Source organism: Acomys minous (assembly GCF_964271855.1).
Source record: "Acomys minous genome assembly, chromosome: 3".
NCBI lineage: Eukaryota > Metazoa > Chordata > Mammalia > Rodentia > Muridae > Acomys > Acomys minous.
This window is the reverse complement of record NC_140485.1, coordinates 104,505,281-104,527,888: the sequence shown is the minus strand read 5'-3', so window position 1 is coordinate 104,527,888 and position 22,608 is coordinate 104,505,281. Positions and strand designations below refer to the sequence as shown.

The following is a 22,608-nucleotide window of genomic DNA, read 5'->3' as shown; positions in this document are numbered from 1 at the left end:
ATCCACCATTAACATTTTCCACGATAGAGGCCTTGGTGGCAAGGTGGCTTTTTGTTTTGCTTGTTTTTTATTTAAAGATACACTTTAAACATATTCCTGGGTTCCACTTGAAATACGTAAGCCAAACAAGCTATGGGGGACCTCTAGGAAGGACTTGAGTCAACTGCAGCCCCCGATGCTGATGCTGGCTGTAGGCTGTATCTTCTCATGTCTGAATGAGTACCTGGCAACCCGCCCAACATTTCTGCACCACGTAGCATGAAAGAAGTGACTTTTTTTTTTAAACTTAGTGCCTAGAACAGGTTTGTTTTTAAGCAGCATTACATCCTGATTGGTGCATATCACTAATTGATTTTCCTGCTGAATGGAGTCATGGGGTCTTTGCCGTCTGATGCTGAGGGGTACCTGACCAAGAGTAACTATGTATACCAGGGACGGCACCTGCCTAACCCGGGTGGAAACACAGGTGGCGAGTCTCACCAAAACCAACTAGATCTGGGGACCGCGTCCGCGTCCTGCGCTCAAGCTGAAGCCAGACACAAAGGTTTGACCCTGCAAACTGGGGCAGTTAGCAACCGGCGTGGTCTGCTCCCACAGCCCAGTGGGTCCGCCCACGTTATAGGGAGCCGAGGGTCACGCTTGCAGGGACTAACTACTGCCCTAAAGGGAACTGGCAGTACTCCGGCAGGAGATTCACGCCAGCGGTCTGAACTGCCTTTGGCGCCAGCTGCGTGGCCCGACTGCCGGCAATCCCCAAACAACTGAACTAACTGGGCCCATCTTTGTGGGCCCGCGACAGATCCACCCAGGTTATCGGGAGCTGTGGGTCTTACTGGCAGGGAATAACTGCTGCCCTAAGGCGACGCACGCTGCCTTTCTCTAGCAGAAAGGGAAAATACAGGAGATTTGTCGCCAGCCGAGGGGACGAGCTGCTGGCTCTGACTGGGCTCTACCTGAACAATAGACCTAGCAGGGGTCATTCTTGCGCGCCCTCGTTAGGACCGCCCACTTTATCCGGAGCTGTGGGCCTTGCTGGCAGGGAATAACTGCTGCCTTAAAGCGGCTGGGAGCTGTCTAACCTGCTTTTGTCCCCAGCCACGGGGACGAGCTGCTGGCTCTGACTGGGCTCTACCTGAACAATAGACCTAGCAGGGGTCATTCTTGCGCGCCCTCGTTAGGACCGCCCACTTTATCCGGAGCTGTGGGCCTTGCTGGCAGGGAATAACTGCTGCCTTAAAGCGTCTGGGAGCGGTCTAACCTGCTTTTGTCCCCAGCCACAGGGACGAACTGCTGGCTCTGACTGGGCTCTCCCTAGCTGTATCCCACAATATAGGGAGCTGAGGCTCATATGTGCAGGATATAACCGCTAATTTATAGCAAGCTGGGAGTGGCCTGGCATACAGGGGCGTGGAAACTGCTACCTCCTCAGATACTGCCAGTGGCCTGAAACCGTATGGTTACAGGCACAGATCCTGTAATCTCCAACAGGCAGATCCTAGCTGTGTCAGCTCCTGCAGACCCAGCAAGAACTCCCAAATTCATGGGAAAGGCTGAACGCTCCTAAGACAGCTACAACCCAGAAGATCTGATCCACCTGGGGTCTTGGCTACAAAGCAACAGGAAAGACAGACAGCTGGGATCAACCTACACAACCAGAGAGCTTGTGTGCTGACCTTACTCTAGATCCCAATACTGCTGACTTGAGATACAGCAGTAAGGGGAAAAGGCCCAAACAGAAACCTACTTCGCGGGACTCAGCCTCGAGCCTAAGGTGTTGAGAAAAATCTACAGGAGTAGAATCTGAATCACCAGCCTGGTCCAGGGAAGTACTCCCTGTTCCCCACAGGTAAGGGCACCCTACCTATAAGCAGACATCAACTATCCACTCCCAAACAGGGAAGGTCACTACAAACCACCTCCCAACATTAGATTCACCAAAATGACAAGGGGACAACGAAAGAATGCTAACAAAAACCAAAACAGGATGTCATCTCCAGATCCCAGCAATCCTAATGAAAACAACCTGGAGAACCCAACAACAATGGATATACATGAAAACCACCTCAAATCCTTAGTAAGTAAGATGATATTGGAAGAATCAAATAAATTTTGTAAACAAATGCAGGAGGAAGCAAACAAGAGGGCTGATGACTTAAAAGAGTCATATAAAGAGGCATTTGAAGAATTTCAGAAAAACACAAATAACCAGATGAAGGAAATTATTAAAACAGTTCAAGACCTGAAGATAAAAATGGAAGAAATCATAAAAGAACGCACGGAAGAAAAACGCGATCGAGAAGCATCAGAAAAGAAAGTAAACATCTCAGAGATGGCCTTATCTAACAGATTGCAAGAAATGGAAGAACGAATATCAGGACTTGAAGATACAATCGCACAATTGGAAACAATCATCCAGGATAATGCTAAATCTGAAAAGTTCCTGACACAAAGCGTTCATGAAATAAAAGACAACATGAAAAGACGAAACTTGAGAATAATAGGGATAGAGGAAAGAGAAGGTAACCGACTCCACAGCCCAGAAAATATCTTTAACCGAATAATAGAAGAAAATTTCCCCAATTTGAAGAAGGAGATGCATACGAACATACAAGAGGCCTACAGAACACCAAATAGAATAGACCCAAAAAGAAAATCTTCCCTCCACATAATAATAACAACACAAAATATACAGAACAAGGAAAAAATATTAAAAGCGGCAAGAGAAAAAGGACGAGTAACATATGAAGGCAAACCTATCAGAATCACTCCTGACTTCTCAGCAGAGACCATGAAAGCCAGAAGGGCCTGGACAGAGGTTCTGCAAACGCTAAGAGAACACAGATACCAGGCAAGACTACTATATCCAGCAAAATTATCAATAACCATTGGAGGTGAAGACAAGATATTCCATGACAAAAACAAATTCACACAATACCTAGCAACAAATCCGGCTTTACAGAAGTTACTAGAAGGAAAACTCCACCCCAACCGGTCAAACTACAACCAAAAATACATAAGAAATAAATAACTACACCATTGCAAAATCACAACTTCACAAAAACTCGATTGTTATAAATACCAAAAATGAAGGGACTTACCAATCACTGGTCATTAATATCTCTCAACATTAATGGTCTCAACTCTCCAATAAAAAGACACAGACTAACAGAGTGGATGCATAAACACGACCCAACATTCTTCTGCATTCAAGAAACACATCTCAACCACAAGGACAGACATTGCCTCAGAGTGAAAGGTTGGGGAAAAATATTCCAAGCAAATGGTCATAAGAAACAAGCTGGGGTAGCTATTCTAATATCTAATAAAATAGACTTTCCACCAAAATTAGTCAAAAGGGACAAGGATGGTCACTTCATACTTGTCAAAGGTAAAGTCAACCAGGAAAACATCACGATTTTGAACATCTATGCTCCGAATACAAGGGCTCCGACATTTGTAAAAGAGTTATTAACAAAGCTTGCCCCATTCATCGATACCCACACATTAATAGTGGGAGACTTCAACACCCCACTTTCACTCAAGGATAGGACTTTGATTTCAAAACTAAGCCGGGAAATAACTTCATTAACCAATGTCATGAATCAAATGGATCTAACAGATATCTACAGAACTTTCCACCCAAACGCAAAGGAGTATACCTTTTTCTCAGCACCCCATGGAACGTTCTCTAAAATTGATCACATAGTTGGTCACGAAGCAAACCTCAACAGATACAAGAAGATTGAAATAATACCTTGTATCTTATCAGATCACCATGGTCTAAGGCTGGACTTCAACAACAATAGAAATAACAAAAAGCATACCAACACGTGGAAACTAAACAACTTTCTACTTAATGACACATGGGTCACGGAAGAAATAAGGGAAGAAATAAAAGACTTCCTGAAATTCAATGAAAATGATGGAACAACATACCCAAATTTGTGGGACACATTGAAAGCAGTGCTAAGAGGAAAATTCATAGCACTAAGTGCCTTTAAAAAGAAAATGGAGTCATCCCACATAAACAACCTAACAACACATCTGGAAGCCCTAGAAAAAAAAGAAGCAGAAACACCCAAGAGGAGTAGACGCCTGGAAATAATCAAACTCAGAGCTGAAATCAATAAATTAGAAACAAAGACAACAATCCAAAGAATCAACAAAACCAAGAGCTGGTTCTTTGAGAAAATTAACAAGATAGACAAACCGTTAGCCAATCTAACTAAAAGACAAAGAAAAGCTATCCAAATTAACAAAATCAGAAATGAAAAGGGAGACATAACAACAGACACCGAAGAAATACAAAGAATCGTAAGGACCTACTTCAAAGACATTTATGCCACAAAATTTGAAAATTTAAGGGAAATGGACAAATTTCTCGACCGATTCCATTTACCAAAATTGAACCAAGACCAGATAAACAAATTAAATAGCCCTATTTCGCCTATAGAAATAGAAGCAACCATTGATAGTCTTCCAACCAAAAAAAGCCCAGGGCCAGATGGTTTCAGCGCAGAATTCTACCAGTCCTTCAAAGAGGAGCTAATACCGATACTATTCAAGCTATTCCGAAAGATAGAAATGGATGGAATATTACCAAACTCCTTTTATGAGGCCACAGTCACATTGATACCTAAACCCCACAAAGACCCAACAAAAAAAGAGAATTTCAGACCAATTTCTCTTATGAACATTGATGCAAAAATACTCAACAAAATACTCGCAAAGCGAATACAACAGCATATCAAAGACATCATTCACCATGACCAGGTAGGCTTCATTCCAGGAATGCAGGGATGGTTTAACATACGGAAATCCATCAATGTAATCCACCATATAAACAAACTGAAAGAGAAAAACCATATGATCATCTCTTTAGATGCAGAAAAAGCATTTGACAAAATCCAACACCCATTTATGTTTAAAGTTCTGGAGAGATCGGGAATACAAGGCACTTTTCTAAACACAATAAAGGCTATATATAGCAAACCAATAGCCAACATTAAATTAAATGGAGAGATACTCAAGGAAATCCCTCTAAAATCAGGGACCAGACAAGGCTGCCCACTTTCCCCATACCTCTTTAATATAGTTCTTGAAGTTCTAGCCAGAGCAATAAGACATCAAAAGGAGATCAAGGGGATCCAAATGGGAAAGGAAGAAGTAAAATTATCCCTATTTGCAGATGATATGATAGTGTATATAAGTGACCCCCAAAATTCCACCAGAGAACTCCTACAGCTGATAAACACCTTCAGCAAATTGGCAGGATACAAAATAAACTCAAAAAAGTCAGTAGCTTTCCTATATACAAATGACAAACAGGCAGAGGAAGAAATTAGAAAAATTACTCCCTTCACGATAGCCACAAGCAATATAAAATATCTAGGAATAACCCTAACCAAGCAAGTGAAGGATTTATTTGAAAAAAACTTTAAACCTCTGAAGAAAGAGATTGAAAATGACATCAGAAGATGGCGGGATCTACCATGTTCGTGGATTGGAAGAATCAACATAGTAAAAATGGCCATCTTACCAAAAGCAATTTACAGATTCAATGCAATCCCTATCAGAATACCTACTAAATATTTTGAAGATATTGAAAGAACAATTCTCAACTTCATATGGAGAAACAAAAAGCCCAGAATAGCAAAAACAATCCTTTACAATAAAAGATCCGCTGGAGGAATCTCCATACCTGATCTCAAGTTGTACTATAGAGCAACAGTAATTAAAACAGCATGGTACTGGCACAGCAATAGGCTAGTGGATCAATGGAATCGAACTGAAGACCCAGAGATGAATCCACACACATTTGCTCACCTGATTTTCGACAAAGAAGCCAAATCCATTCAATGGAAAAACGACAGCATCTTCAACAAATGGTGCTGGTCTAACTGGATGTCTACATGTAGAAAAATGCAATTAGACCCCTATTTGTCACCATGCACAAAACTCAAGTCCAAGTGGATTAAAGACCTCAACTTAAAACCACAGACATTAACCCAGTTAGAGGAAAAAGTGGGGAAGAGTCTGGAACTCATAGGCACAGGAGACAACTTCCTGAACAGAACACCAACAGCCCAGGCCTTAACATCAACAATTAATAAATGGGACCTCATGAGGCTGAGAAGCTTCTGTAAGGCTGGTGACACTGTCAAGAGAACAAAGCGACAGCCTACAGACTGGGAAAAGATCATCACCGACTCTTCATCTGACAAAGGTCTAATATCCAAAATATATAAAGAACTTAAGAAATTAAACACCACCAAACCAAATAACCCAATAGAGAAATGGGGCGCAGAGCTAAACAGAGAATTCTCAACAGAGGAATATCAAATGGCTGAGAAACACTTAAAGAAATGCTCGACCTCCTTAGTCATCAGAGAAATGCAAATCAAAACGACACTGAGATTCCATCTTACACCCATCAGAATGGCTAAGATCAATAACTCAACTGACACCTCATGCTGGCGAGGGTGTGGAGAAAGAGGAACACTCCTGCATTGCTGGTGGGAATGCAAACTAGTACAACCACTTTGGAAAGCTATCTGGTGCTTTCTCAGAAAAATGGGAATAGGGCTTCCTCAAGACCCAGCTATTCCACTCCTTGGAATATACCCAGAGGATGTACTACCACACAACAGGGACATATGCTCAACCATGTTCATAGCTGCCTTATTCATAATAGCCAGAACTTGGAAACAACCTACGTGTCCCTCAACAGAAGAATGGATAAAGAAACTGTGGTACATTTACACTATGGAATACTACTCAGCTATTAAAAACAAGGAATTTCCAAAATTTGTGGACAAATGGATTGAACTAGAAATTGTCATAATGAGTGAGTTCACACAGAAGCAAAAAGAGCTAAATGGTATATACTCACTTATATCGAGACACTAGCCCAAGGTGTACGTCCCCATGAAAAACTGTACCTACCAGAATAATGGGTAAGAGGGGAGGACATCCTATTGAAACTTTAGGTGTGAGAAGCCTGGGAGAAAGAGGAAATGGAAGGATCCAGTGGGTCCTGGAAAACTACAGGCGAGTCTGGGCCCTGGGGTCCTCCGCAAACTGTGGCAACAGCCAAGGAAAAAATAGGCAGTAAAAACCTTGAACCCCTACCCGGACTAGCCGATGGACATTCTCCACTGTTGAGTGGAGAAGAAGATCTAACTCTCACACAAACTCTGGTGCCCCATATTTGATCATGTCCCTTGGATGGAGATGCCTGGTGGCACTCAGAGGAAAGATAATAGGTCACCAAGGAGAGACTTGATACCGTATGAGCATATTCAGGGGGAGGAGATCCCCCTCAGACACAGACATAGGGGAGGGGAGTAGGGGGGGGAAGTGGGAGGAAGGGAGGGATGGGAGGATACATGGGATGGGCTAACAACTGAGATGTAATATGTATAAATTAATAAAAATGTATTAAAAAAAAAAAACTATGTATACCACGGCGCTAAGAGGGACTTGTCTCTTTAGTGGTGCTGAGTGGTAGATCTGAGCTGCTGCCTGGATCCTTTCTGGACCTTCCTAGCAAAACCAGCCTATTAACCTCGATAGCATTGGTTGCTTGCCTATTTTTGTGGCTTTAGGAGTTTAAACACAAAGCTGGCTGCCATGCCGCACCCCTGTATTCCCAGCACTCGGCGAGGCAGAGGCAGGTGGATCTCTGTGAGTTCGAGGCCAGCCTAGTCTGCAAAGCAAGCCCAGGACAGCCAAGGCTATGCAGAGAAACCCTGTCTCAAAAAAAAAAAAAAAAAAAGAGTTTAAGCACTGTTAACAGTCTAAGAAATGCATTTTGTGTATTCTGTTATATATAAAACCTAAGAGTTACAAGGATGTACACTAACAGACAATACTGCACTTTAATATGTTAAACTTTATACTTTTAATCCACAAAATGTGAGGCAGCATACATTCTGAAGTAGCATTCCATAAGGAGGTGGCTGTTACTGGCAAACACAGGCCAGCCTTGTAGGCAATCCCTCTAACTAGAGGCCTTGCGAGGTTTCCAGTACATAAGGCAGTGTAGTTACCATATGTGTGGGTCGGGTCCAGTAGCGTTGCTCCTGGACATAATTTCCACAGTGGGTTGTTGCGGGGAGGTTGTCATTAATCACAGTCACTGCGTTGGTATGCAGTGGGGCAGCTGTTATTGAGTTCTAGGTTTGCTGTGTGTTACACTAGCTCAGGAATTCTATCTACCCTTTCAGACCGCTGAGTAGAAAGCTGACAGAGTTCGGTGGAACAGTCAGCAAAAGAAGAATCCGAATTTAGCAATCAAGTGTTCTCTTCCAAGAGATCTTTTCGACTCAACAAAAATGTTGTGCTGTGTAGAATCCTAATAGTTGAAGTCTGAACAAGCTTTATTATAGATAACCATCATACGGCCTGGAGACCCAGTGAAGTAAATTACCTTCTCAGGGGAAGCTTAAGGTTCTGTGGTGTCTCAGGCAACTGGGAGCTGGGGCTGACTTCACCCTGGAACTGTTGTACCTTGACAAAGTCTATTGCTCATTGCATCTAATAGACACCATGCTATGGGTAATTTTGATGGATAAGTTGCTTATAAAAATATAACCTAGCAGGAACTTCTCTGTGTTCTCTGAAATGTTGTCTTGCCTGGTGACCGTCTTTCAGACACTCGTTCAAAAAAAAAATTCTGCAGGCACAATTTTTGTCGCCAAATCAGTGTTAGAATCTTCATGGCCATGGGTTCATGATGTATTGACTAGGATGAACCCTTTCCCAGCACAGGTATGAGGCAACATGTTGATTTAAGGATTAGGAAAGGAGAGTGTGTATTTCTTTTTCCATTTTAGCAATCTTTGTCAATTTATCTCACAATGTTAGACGTCTTTTAAATTGGAGAAGAAAAAAATAATTAAGATAATTCATGAACTTAATGATCGAAGGGAACCAAGTTATAGGTACTATCCTAGTTAGGGTTACCGTTGCTGTGATGAAACACCATGTCCAAAGACAACTTGGGGAGGAAAGAGTTAATTTGGCTTCCCTTTCTTGATCCATAGTCCATTGAGGAAAGCCATAGCAGGAGCTCAGACTGGGCAGGAGCCTGGAGGTAAGAGCTGATACAGAGGCCAAGAGCTGCTTACTGCCTTGCTCCTCCTGGCTTGCTCAATAGAAACCAGGACCCCTACTTCAGGCTGGATGGTGCCACCCACAATGGGCTGGGCCCTCCCTCATCAATCACTAATTAAGAAAATGCCCTACACACTTATCTACAGTGTAATCTCATGGAGGTATTTTCTCAACTCAGGTTCCCTCCTCTTGAATGGTTCTAGCCTGTGTCAAGTTGACATAAAACTAGTCCTTGTCAACTTGACACACAGATATATCACTGCTAAGCCATAACCTTCCTTTCTTGTTCATCTTCACAGTAACATATTAGTATCAACGTCACAATATAATCATTCCAAGTTTTAAAAGGCCCACAGTGTAAATATTAAGCACTCAAAAAGAAAATCAGTCATTAAAAAAAAAAATCAGTATCTCTTTAAATCCAAAGTGACTGTAAAACTCCAAAATAAAATAAAATAAAAATAAATTAAGTACCAGGCGTGGTGGCGCACCCCTTTAATCCCAGCACTCAGGAGGCAGAGGCAGGCGGATCGCTGTGAGTTTGAGGCCAGTCTGGTCTATAAAGTGAGTCCAGGACAGCCAGGGCAACACAAAGGGAACCCTGTCTGGAAAAACTAAAAATAAATAAATAAATAAATAAATAAATAAATAAAGTTCTTTCTCATTTCAAGAGGGAAAAACTAGGGCATGGTCACAATCTGAGGGGAAAAAAAACCAACTCCAACCATGTAAGTAATTCAATGTCCAGTGTCCAGGACCCATTCACAATCGTTTGGGCTCTTCCAAAGGACCAGGGTCATATCTCTGGCTCCATTCCCCACAACCCACACTGACTGTGGCTCCACTCCAAGGCTCCTGCTGTTCTGGTGCCCATCCCGTCCTACCGGCACCTCCAAAATGCTGGGTCTTTTACTGCAACTGGGCTGCACTGTCACCAAAAGCCTGTCCTAGGAGGCTCTTCGGGGACTCCAACCCTGCCACACAGTACAAGCCTCAGCTGACCTGCATGACCCCTTCATGCCTTCAAAACCAACACCACCTGGGTGACCTTTACACTACTGAGTACAGCTGCCAATTACACTACTGAGTACGCCTGCCAGCACAAGTTACAATCTTGGCTGCCTTTGAAATACAGTGTCTTTGTGATAACTCTCAGGAAACACTCCCCCAAATGACTTTACTCCGACAGTGCTGGTCTCTTCTTAACCACCTCTAACTTCTCAGCTCTAGCTGCCCAGCATTGATTATCCCAGCAAAGCACATGGAGTGCCTAGTGCCTCCGCTATCTTGTTGTCACAGCCAGTTCTTTAGCCTCAGCTAGCCAGGACCACAGACACTTAATTAAAAACATGCAAAAGTCCCAATAGAGTCTTTTAAGTGACTCTCAAAATTCCCTCTGGAATTTAACAAGCCAGGCCTTCATCATCTGCATTTCTCTCAACACTTATCTTCCAATCTCCCATAGAATAGCTCACCAAGTTTTGAACCTTCCATTGTCTATGTAGCCCCAAAGTTCCAAAGTTCTTCCTCAGTCCTCCCCCAAAAAAGCAATACATCACTGTCCTGCCTACCAATCTCGGTCTTAGCTAGGGTTACTAACATCAACAGGTTTATTCGTGTTAAACAAAAGGCTAAATTTACTGTGAGTCCCATAAGATTATATACTAGATACTATGGAATATATGGGGTAGACTATTGCAGTGTAATCTTCAATAAAATATTTAAGGTGTTGACTCCTTTAATTTTACAGGTAAAGTATATGGTAAAATCCTACCCTTTGTGTGTTAGGAGCTCTTGGTGTTGTGGGTTGCTTCATCTACAGTCTTTCCCATGGCCCATCCATAATGATGACACTGCTGTCATTAGGGTAAGTGAGTGGGAACCTCTTAGAGCATCTCGATGCCCAAAGCTTGAGAGAAATGCGGCCTCTCCCCCATGAGGTTCAAGAAGATGCTTAATGACACAATTATTAACACCCTAATATTGGAATAATAGATGTTTCAGTAAGACCACGGAAGGCAGGCCTCTGTGTGGGCTGAGCTGACGTGCAGTGCTAGTGGCAGCAGCTGTCTACTGCATGAGTCACTCTTTCCAGGTGACTGTGGACTGCCTGACACTCATGCGTTTAGAGTGTCTTGTAGAGAACGCATCCCTGTCTTTTACCAGTGAAAACCGGTGCTCAGAGAGAGCATTCGCAGAGGCCTCAACACTCAAATCAGCCTTCAACCTAACCTTTCAAATCCGCAGCAGAAATTTTAATTACTCAGTGTATGTGTGTGCATGGTGGTGGTAGTGAGTACGTGTGTGTGTGTGTGTGTGTGTGTGTGTGTGTGAGATGTGTGTAAGTATATGGCTGCCTTCTATTACTCTCTGTCTTATACCCATGAGAGGTCTCTCACTGAATTGGAAACCAGCTATTCTGGCTAGGTTGGCTGGCCAGGGGGAGGGAGCTCCCATCCTTTCCCTTTCCTGGCCCCCAATGCTGCACTCACAGTCTCACATGGCCATACCTGCCCTTTTGCGTGGGTGCTGGGATTCAAACCCAGGTCCAAATGCTTGTATAGCAAGCACCCTCACCCACTGAGCCATCTACCCCAGGCCAGAATTTTCATAGCTGCTAACCATTTTATTATGCAATGAAATTTTACCCCTCCCAGCTTTTTCACCTAAGGTTCCATAAGGAATGACCCAAAGTGTGTAATTGTCAATCTTCTGGCCTAAAAGACAATACACCCTAGAATATTATGAAAGCTCAAACTGAGGTTCATAAATAATAACAACTTTGGAAGAAAAGAAAAGAAACAGAAGGAACTGTATTGGGAGTTAGGGGGGACTTGTTTCCATGTAGTTGTAGTTTCTAAGCACAGGAAGATGGTGACAGTTAAGAACTGTGATGCTGTGACATCCCTGAGCAAGCGTTTCAGAGACAAGGACATTTGAATCAATGGGACCCTGCATGGCTTCACCTGACAACCCAGACTTTGCCTTGGGCTCCCTGGATGATTCAGTCCCCGCAGCTCCAACCAATGTCATAGCTGCTGACCTTGAGCTCAGCGCTGGGCAAGGTTATCTTTCAGTATCTTACAGCTGAGCAAGATAAATAGAGTGCAGGTTCTAGGATACGCACAGAGCTGGATCAATAGCTGCTTGAGTAACTGCATCAATAAGTGATGGATGTCTAGATTGAGATATGGCTCTGATAGCAACTGACATGGCTCAGTCCCCTACCTTGCAATAATTTTTATCAGATGTCTATAGAAAGGTCTCAACTATCCAACGTTTTCATAGGACGAATACAGGAGGCATGTGTAATGAGCCCAAAGCCAGAATAAGGAAACGAAACTTTCTCAATAGGCTTCAGTAAGTGAAAACATGAAGACTTGTTTTCTTGTTCAAAACTAAAAAAAAACACAAGTACAAACTGAGGCAAATGTGATTTAAGGACTTAAATTCATTAGGTTTTTAATTAGGCATTATTTCTCTTCGAAAATGAGAGATAAGTTGTGTGATCCAAACCACATTAACAGATTATCCCTTTTCCTTATCAGAGGTTGTGCGAGCTAACAGCGGTGTTTAAACGGTCCACTTTCAGAGTGATACACGTTAGTGATTAAACTGAGCAATACAGAGGGTGTTAATCCAAATATGTAAGTTGCACATCTTAAATTATTTTGTACAATTAAACACACTCACAGCATGGTTTTGTTTTATGACTGTTTTGTCTCACTTCAAGCGTTGCAATCTTTCACAAGCCTTCTTTTGCGGGAACTTTCCTGACTTCTGTAGGAGCTTCAACTATTAGATCCTGAGATACATTGAGGATGAGCACCTAGGAATGAACTGATCTATCTCTTCTTTGATTCCAAAACTGTTTTCTAGAGTGTAGACTCAGTACGTTTAAGGATCTTGTCAGTTTTCATTGCCCTGCTCGTAGGACCTATGACTGGGCCTGGCACATTGTAGTTGCCTAATAAGAGGACTATGGGAGAGGAATAGGGCAGAAGAGGGAGGGAGGGAGGGTGGGAGTGGGAAGATACAAGTGAGGGGATAACAATTGGCATGTAATCTGAATAAATTAATTTAAAAGGGGGGGAAAAGCCCAAAGGAAAAAATATGAGACAGATAGCTAAATAAATAAATAAATAAATAAATAAATAAATAATCAATCAATCCTTAAAGGTGATACTATCTTGGATGACTTTTCTAAGTTCATCTGCCACATGCTGGCTCCATACTCCATATACTCTGTTTTGCTCTTAGCCCTTGTCATTAGCCGTGAGTGGTTTGACGTTAAGCAAAAGTGACAGTTACTTAGTAGGCCCAGTGGAGTGCACCTTATATCTGGTGGGGGTCCGCTGTGCTAACCACCTCATTACAAGATACAAGACAGATGTCCTTAGCAGTCAAATACAACAGAATCATGAAACTATTGGCAGTAATTACCATTTGTGTACCATAATTATTTGATCATTAATAACCAGGCATGGTACATAGTCTGTGAGGTATCTGTAGAGTTCAGAGCAGTCAGGTGAATACACACACTTTCAATTCAAATCCTAATTCTACTACTGTTTGTGTGAACTTCAAAAGGTCACATTAATTACTATAAGCTTGGCTTGTTTCTCTCTCTGTGGACTGGACATAGTATTAGTAATTAGTTCCAAAGGTCTCTAGGAGGATTAAAAGACAGACGTAAAGAGATGGGTAAAGCTTGTGCCACATTATTATCACCGTGATGCCGAGGCAGAATATCATCTCTGAGCTGTGACTGCGGGAAGGCAAAGGGAGAAAGCAACACTGGAACTCAAGTCCCCGGCTCTGCGTCCCATTAGCATTCTGTCTGCGCCACTGTAACATAATGGGAAAAGATTGCCCGACTGGTGTGGAGCTAGCAGCCACACTATAGTCTGATTGGCCTTTCAGGAAGAAAAAGCAGGCAAATGAGTGAAATAATCAGAACACAGACTAGGAAGAAAAATAATAATAAAAGCCCTGATCCCGTCACATTTGTACAGATACAGAATATCAAGCATTAGGTCTGCTTCTGCATACAAGAAAGAATTTCAGTTTATAGTAGTTCTATAATTTCACTTTGAGTCAAAATTACTTCTTATCAGCTTAACCATATTTTGACACCAATTACCGGGGACTTCCTTTCTTGTGTATAGGTGCCCCTGGGCAAGCATACAAGTTTGAACAGACTTGAAATTACAGCAGCTTATCATACCGTACACTTTTGTTATGCTTGCTGTCATTGTGCCCTAACCTCCTTCATTTTGTTTCCATAGAATGCTGAGGTTTCTGTTTTTGAAGTAAATATTCGCTTCGTCGGGGGACTTTTGTCAGCCTACTACTTGTCCGGAGAGGAGGTAAGCTGGAAAGTGGCATAGACGTACGAATTATGAAATGTCTCCAAATTACGCTTTTTGTTAAGTATGCCGTTCGTGCTGTGGGTTTAGGAAAAATCCACTACATCCCCATGTTCTGATGTTCAGCTTTATTTCTCAGAAGATGTGCCAATTAAATGCAGAAGCTAGGGAAAGGCTGGCGGTCCCTATGCTGTCAGGGTAAGGTGTTGCCCTTAAAAAAAAAAAAAAAAAAAAAAACCATGGCTCCACTATGCTCCTCAGGTTGTATGATTAGAGGAACAAACCCTGCCTGTCTGTGGCCATATGAAAGATGTTTAGCATAATGGCAGGCTTATGGGTGAATGTTTGTCTTGAAATTTCTTTTAATGTTAGTATGTTAGCTTAGTAGAAACTTTTTTTAAGTAAAGAAAGCATGACAAGTAAGCTGAAAATTACAGTACTTGTCAAATTGAGGGGCTGTGACTCTGAGCTGGCCAGCACAGGGTCCCGCTGTGAGACTCCTTTTTTCTCTCTTCCTGAGTCTAGGCTTAATGAAGTGGCTGCTGCTTGAGGCAAACCAGAGAATCTTAATTTCCTTTTTTTTTTTTTTTTTTTTTTGGTAGATTAAAGACTTTTGTATCATGCTCATGAAGGACACTGATGCTGTTTTTCTAGAAAGCGTTTGGACAACTTTGTGAGTTATGTTTAGTGTCCACTAAGAGTTTCAGGAGTGGACTCACCTGTAATACTGACAATCTTAAAAGCTGACATCAAGGAAACACAGTCACGTTTTTCAACTGCACGTCAGTCTGATTTACGTTAGCCTCGGCATTCCGGCTGGGGGAGAGTAGATCTTAGCCTGTGTAGTATTTCATGTGTTTCTGTGCTTCAAACAGATTTAAGCAGGGTAATAAATGTTTAATGAGAAAGGCTGCTTGACTTTGTTCCTGTCTCCAAGGTGCTTTTCTCAGCAGAGGAGAGCGGCATTCACACTCCCCTGTTTGCTCTCTCTCTTTGGGCTTGATTCTACCACATATTTTTAAAGTATATATGATGGTTCCTGTATTCCCCCGTGTCAGTTCTGTCTGAAGCATCCTTCCAGCCTGGGTAACAAACCCCTCTGCTGTGTGCCTCCTTCCTTTTTATCCCCCAGTTTTCCCTGCTCTGTTATCATTTATGCAACCCAGTTCAGCCTCCCTAAGCTGGAGCAACTATATTTTATAAAAGCAGCGCTCAGATTTATGCTTTGCTCATGAACCGGTCCCTGAGCATCCCAAGCTTGGGTTTTTGACATGGTGTGCTAGGATGACCTTGCTTCCATGTTCCTCCAAAATTGACACATAGATGACACAATTTAAAAAGTAAGGAGTGGGTCCTTCTGAGTGTGAGTTTGATGGGGCTTATGGGGAATACAAAAAGAAACAACTGTGTCTTTCTTCTAAAGACGTATTCCTCTTCATTAGTTTTTTTTTACCTATGTTTTGGATTTCACACATATGAATGGTTCCGTTTCTGTGAATATTTGATACATATGTATGTATGTGCTTATCTAAATGAAATGTCCACAGATGATGTCATAGGCTAGAACTAGAACAATTCACGATCTTGTAAACATTTGTACTTAATTATTTTTTGAGATTATAAAATAATGACATCATTTCCCTTTCTTTCCCTCCCTCTGAACCTTCCCTTCCACCCCTGCTTATTCTTTTTCAAATTGATGACCTTAGTTTTTATTAATTGCTGTTGCATACATATAGATGTCTATGGGTACATACACATATATACATACATATATAATTACTAAATATGCACAGATACATACAACCTGTTCGGTCTGTACAACGTTACTTGCATGTATGTTTTTAGGGCTGACCGTTTGATAATGGGTACCCAATTGATGTGCTCCTTCCTGTGGAAGACCATTTCTCTCACTGCATTTCCTAGTCACCCGTAGATCTTTGGGTAGAGTTGAGAACTCCTGATCTTTTCTATATCCACATTACAATGTTTCCTAGTGTGGTCCTTGTTCGGCTCATGTATAAGAACTCATGTTGATTAGGTGTAAAAGTATCTTTTATTTGCCTGATTTAATTGTCATCTCCAAGGCACACTGCTAACCTAAGCCTAGACCTGGAAGCTTCCAGCCTCCGTACAGTCTAATCTAGGCCAAGAATGTTTTCAGCCTCTGAGACCTACCGCTGAATAAGCTCATCTTTTCTAGTTCTTTCTGAACTCTGGCTGGCTGGTTCAACTCAGCTGTTCTGGCTCAAACTCCTCTCCCACCTGACTTATTCAATCTGGTTTCTCTCGCCTTCTGAATTGCTCTGCTTGGCCTCAAACTAACTCCAGCAATCGGTTCTAATTCTCTGGCTCGTTTTGTGTCAAGCTGTGTCTAGCTTGTTCTCTCTTCAGCCTCTCTCTGTAAATCTGCCTCCTCCCTCCCTCATCCTCTGTGCTGCTCCCTTAAGTAGCTTCCCTTTCCTCTCTCTCTTTTTGTGAGAGTTGGGCATATCCTATTCTGTCAAATCTTTCTCTGATTCATAACTTTGTCTGCCACCCAATGAGGCATCACTTTCAAGCTTGGGTGCTTCCTTCTACAAACTAACTTTACCTTCATTGTTTGGGATTAAAGGTGTGTACCACCCTGCCTGGACCTAACTTTTCTTTACCTGAAACTTGCTCCATACCAGGCTGTCCTTGATCTCAGAGATCTGCTTGCATCTGTCTCCTGGGACTAAAGGCCACCCCTGCCCATTGAGTCTATATTCCAGTCAGATCACACAGACCTAGAAGGTCTTTGGATGTGATTTCTTGCCGGATCAGCCATGTTCTTTATTAAAATTCCTCTACTAGTACACATTACTAGTGTAGCTTCTGATTTTTCTAGGAGACAAAATCCCACAAACTTTCTGTTCCTCTGGCTATTGGAATCGTATGCACTCAACTTCTGCAATACTTTCTGAGCCCTAGGTGCAAGGGTTGTGTTATACATGTATCAGTTGGGCCTGGCTGTCCCAACTCTGCATTGTGGCTTTCTCGAATGGTCAGCCTCTGCTGAAAAGAGAAGTTTTCTTTCTTTTTTTTTTTTTTTAGATGAGGTGTAAGGATTACATTTATCTGTAAGTCTAAGGAATATAGTTAGTGATTATTCTGTTTTAGTAAACTACCAGCTGTAAGTTCTCCTACAAGAGCCACGACTTCAGTAGTTCTGGGTAGTTGGCTAGGTTCCCAATACTAAGCATGTTGAAAAGTAGTGTGATAGTGGGCGTTCCTGTCACATTTCTGATTTTAGTGTAATTGCTTCATATTTTTTCTCCATTTACCATGATATTGCCTGTTGGTTTCTCATATATAGCTTTCATTATGTTGAGGTATGCTCCCTCTAGCCCCACATTCTCTAAGACTTTTATCATAAAAGCATTGGATTTTTGTCTAAGGATTTTTTTTTCTAAATCTATTGAAATGATCATGTGATTTTTGTTATAGTGTCCATTCACACATTTTATTGCATTTATTAACTTGCTTATGTTATTCTTGCATTTCATGGATAACGCCATCTTGGTAATGGCGGTCTTTTTGATGTCTGTCTGTATTCCGTTGGCAAACATTTTATTAAGCAGTTATTAGTCTATGTTCACCAGGGATATTGACCTATTGTTTTCTTTTTGTTGTTCTGTCTTTATCTGGATTTAGTATCAGAGTGATACTGACTTCATAAAAGAAATTTGGAGCTGCTTTCTTTCTTTCTTTTTTTTTTTTAATGGTTTAAGAATTTCTTTGAAATTTTTATAGATTTTCTTTGAAAGTCTGGTGACGTTTTGATGTAAATCCATCTGGCCCTGGACTTTTTTCAGTTGGGAGGAATTTTGTTACCATTTTAACCTCCTCATTTGTTATGGGTTTATTTAGGTGGTTGCCTTCTTTGTTTAATTTTGGTGGTTTGGCTGAATCTGAAACTTCATCCATTTTTTTTTAAGTTTTCCAATTTAACAGAGTACAGTTTTTTTTTTCTTAAGTATTTCCTTTGATTCTGATTCTGTCTTTCTTTTGGTTGGATGTGTCAAGGATTCAAGGGTTTATCAATCTTGTTTATCCTCTCGGAGAACCAGCTTTCAGATTCATTGATTCTTGATATTCTGTCCACTTCTCTTTCATTAATTTCTGTTGATTTTGTATTACTTCTTGCTGTCAAGGGGCTTTGAATTTGGTTTATTTTGTTTTTTTTTTCCCCAAAAACTTTGAGTTATATCATCAAGTATTTATTTGTAATCTTTCTGATTTTTTTTTTTTCAGACAGGGTTTTTCTGTGTAGTCCTGGCTGTCCTGGAACTCACTCAGTAGACCAGGCTGACCTTGTACTCACAGAGATCCACCTGTCACTACCTCCCAAGTGTGCCACGGGGGCTCAAATATTTTAATATAGGCACTTAGACCTATAAAACTTCCCTTGCAAACCTGCTTTCACGGTATCCCAGAAGTTTTCTGTTGTGTTTCCTTTTCATTTAGTTCCAGGAAAGTTTCGCTTTCTTCATCTCTTCTTTGACCCAGTCAGCATTCAGTAGTAAATTCTTTAATATCTGTGAATTTGCATTTTCACTAGAGATTTGTTCGGTGTCGATTTAAAGTTGTGTTGTGTTCAGACAGGATGCATAAAGTTATTTCGATCTTTTTTTTGAGTTTATAAAGATTTGTTTTGTGTCCCCGAATACAATTTATTCTATAAAAACTCCTAGTGTGCTGATGAGCGGAATGTGTATACTCTGACATTTGGGTGAAATATTCTGTAAATGTCTGCGAAGTTTCTTGGATGTGTAATGTCGATTAATTGTGACGTTTCTTTATTTATGCTTTGTCTAAATGACATATTTCATAAAGTGGCCTGTTGAAACCACCTACCTACTAAAGCATGAATGTTAATCTGTGTCTTTAAACCTAGTAGTTTTTTTTTTTCTTTTTTTCTTTTTTTAATGAAATTGGGTGTATTAGTGTTTGGCTCATGTCTGCTAAGGACAGTAATGTCTTCCTGGATAACTATTCCTTAGACTAGAATGAAGTGCTGCGCTATCTTACTACTTTTAGTTTGGATTCTATTTTGTCAGCTATTAGGATAATGTTACCTGTTTCCTGGTCCCATTTGATGGGAATACTTCCATCCATCCTTTTGATGGGAATACTTCCATCCATCCTTTTCCTATAAGCTGGTGCTTATCTTTAAAGTTAAGGTGTGTTTCTTGTAGACAGCAGATTGATGGATTTTGGTTTTTGATCCATTCAGCCAGCCTTTGACTGGAGAACTAACACTGTTAATATTTAAAATTATTGTTGAAATGTGTATGCTAATTGTGGTCATTATGTTGTTGCTTTGGGGTATTATTGCTTGTGTTCTTAGTGGTATATCTGTGGTTCAGTTATTGTGGCTTTAATTTCTTTCCACCAGCCTCTTGGCTATGTTCATTTCTCTCGTCAGCTCAAAATATTGATTCTTATATTTACTTTAGGTTGGATTTGTTGGATATAATTTTTCTCTTGGGATATTTATGTCTGTAAATTTTTTTCATTCTCCTTCAACTATGGGAGATAATTTTGCTGGGTATGTTAGTCCAGGTTGGTTATCCTGGTTTTAAGACTTGTAACACAGTGTTCTAGGCTTCTGGCTTTCAGAATTCCCATTGAGAAATCTTCTGTTATGCTGATGTTGTTTCGTCCCTTACATATGACTCGTGTTTTCTTGTATATTTGTTTATTTGATTGGTTGGTTGGTTTACAGCAAATTTCAATACTTTTTGTTCATTCTGAATATTTAGTATTTTAACTATGATATTCTTTAGGGATAATATTTTCTGGTCTTGTCTATTTGCAGTTCTGTATAGTGTGTGTAGGGGGGGTATGTTCTTAGTTTGAAGGAGTTTTCTTCTATGATTTGGTATTCTTCTCCTTCACCTATGCTATAACTTGAAGGTTTGGTCCTATAGTGGTATTCCACATTTCCTGTATGTTATTTTCTTTATTTTCTTTCCCTATGTTATTTTCTTTTCTTGCTTTTTTTTTTTTAGATCCTCTACTTTATCTTTAAGTCCTGAAAATCTATCTCTGCTTGATTCATCCTACTTGTAATGCTTTCCTTTGAGTTTTCTAGTTGAATTATTGGCTTTTTCAATTCCATCTTCATTTCAGCTTGAGTCCTCTTCAATGTTTCTGTCTCTCTATATAATTCCATTTTCAAGTACTAGATTGTCTTTTTCATTTCCGTCAGCGTTATATTTCTATTTTCTTGGGCATCACTCAGGCACTTATCTTCCTTGAGTTCTTTCTCCCTATTTTCATTGAACTGTTTCTTTGTGTCCTCTTTAAACTCCTTGAATTCTTTGATGAAGTTTATAATTGTTCTTTTAAGTTCTGTGTCCTGTTTTCATCTGTGTAATTCTCATTTGGCAAACATTTCTACAGGACTGCTGGATTTTATAAGGGAGATAATGGCTTTTATCTTTCACACTGTTTTGATTTTTCCAATGAGATTTGTGTTGGGGGAGGGCTCTTTTATTAGTTCTGTGCCTGATGTAAACAGAGCACATTGGGGCAGAGGAAAAGATAAGCGCGCTGCATTTGGCCTAGATGTTGGGTACGGCTTACGTGGAATAAGGTCAGGTGGACACTGCATGCTGGTTCAAGCCTTGAGCGTGAGGGTATATTTGGGGTTTGGGGGGCTTGTGGAGGAAAGGATCAGGAATGCTAGTGGGCTATACCTTGGATAAATATATGCGGTCTGTGGGTTGGAAGATTGGATATGGTGTGGCAGGAGCCTGTGAGTCAGGAAGAGGAATTATGGGTCCTGGAAGAAGCCTATGGTTGGTTGCAGCACAGGCAGGGGTGGCCTGACTAGGCTGGGGCACTGAATGTGCGACCCAAGCTGCACATGGCTGTGTCACGGAAGGAACCTGCAGGCCGAGGCTGTAATGGCATTTCTGATGCTGCGTTTGGCTACCCTTAACAGAGAGGAGATAACGATGAGCACGGTTCATTGGAAGTTACTGTCACTTTCCCATATTTGGCTCCCAGTTTCACTGAGTAAAATTTTACTTGTTATGGTTTTTTCTTTTTTACGTTTTCTCTTTTTAAGAAATTGTTAAGATTTTTTTCTTATATACTTTTCTGTTTCTAAATAATTTTTACATGTTGGTTCATACAGATTTATCTTCTTACCATATACTTTCTTAAGTGTTCTACAAACATTAAGATTAAGGTCATTTCCAGTGTTTCTGTGTTGATCACTGTATTTATAATTTGTCAGCACATATTTACTCTCCAAAGTGTAGTTGCCATATGAGAAGTAGTTAGCACCAGGTTGGTTGAACAGGTCCCCTCCTCTTCCTGTTCCTTCTAATCACTTTGTCGCCTGCCATTTGCTTGTTGTTTCTCCAATGTATTCAGGAGAATTGCCTACCAAGAATTTGACCTGGAAACTTTATTCTACCCGAGGCCAGTTATTTGACTTTGTTTCAAAATGAAAACACCCAGTTGTTTCATACGATTATCACTAACATGGCTAACCTACTCACAATTAGTTTCATATACCTATAGAGTTCTCTATATGTACATGTAGAGCAAAGAGTTTCCTAGAATTGTCTAGAAAAACCCATCTTCATAAATGATGTCACTGAAGAGTTGCTAAGCCGCTATAATTTAGGATTCTGATTTCATCATTGACAGGAATATTTTGAAAATGACAAATCATCATCAGATAGATATACATAGCTCTATACTAACATAATGTAAAAAATTAATTCTCAGATTTATGTGGTGAAATGAGGGAAGCGAGCACCTCTGGCTTGGGCTGCCCTCCACGGGACAGTTACCATTACAAACACGAGGTCTACCACTGTGCTGGTGGGACAGGAAGCACCTTCAATAAACTGACTATGGACACAGTCAGAACTGTAAAATATCTAGGCCCAGTTAAGATCTTTTTTTTTTTTAGTTAAAATTGTTTTAATTAATAAAAATATAATTAAAAAGAATTAAATGTGTTTAATTAAATTTAACTGGCAGATGATAGTATTCTCAACCCATTCATGTGTTAAATTCACATGCAGAGTTTCTGTAAGGAAGCAGTCTCCCAAGTGTTTTCAAGGACAAACTATGT

At 40.8% G+C, this 22,608-nt stretch overlaps 1 protein-coding gene across 3 annotated transcripts in view; it reads left to right on the top strand.

The window, feature by feature from the left end:
- MAN1A1 (mannosidase alpha class 1A member 1) overlaps positions 1 to 22,608 on the top strand; it is a 185,919-nt gene that overhangs the window by 55,325 nt on the left and 107,986 nt on the right. For all 3 annotated transcript variants that reach the window (XM_084776089.1, XM_084776090.1, XM_084776091.1), the window contains exon 5: positions 14,406 to 14,486. In XM_084776089.1, the coding sequence (XP_084632215.1) occupies positions 14,406 to 14,486 (81 nt within the window). The remainder of the gene's footprint in view (positions 1 to 14,405; positions 14,487 to 22,608) is intronic.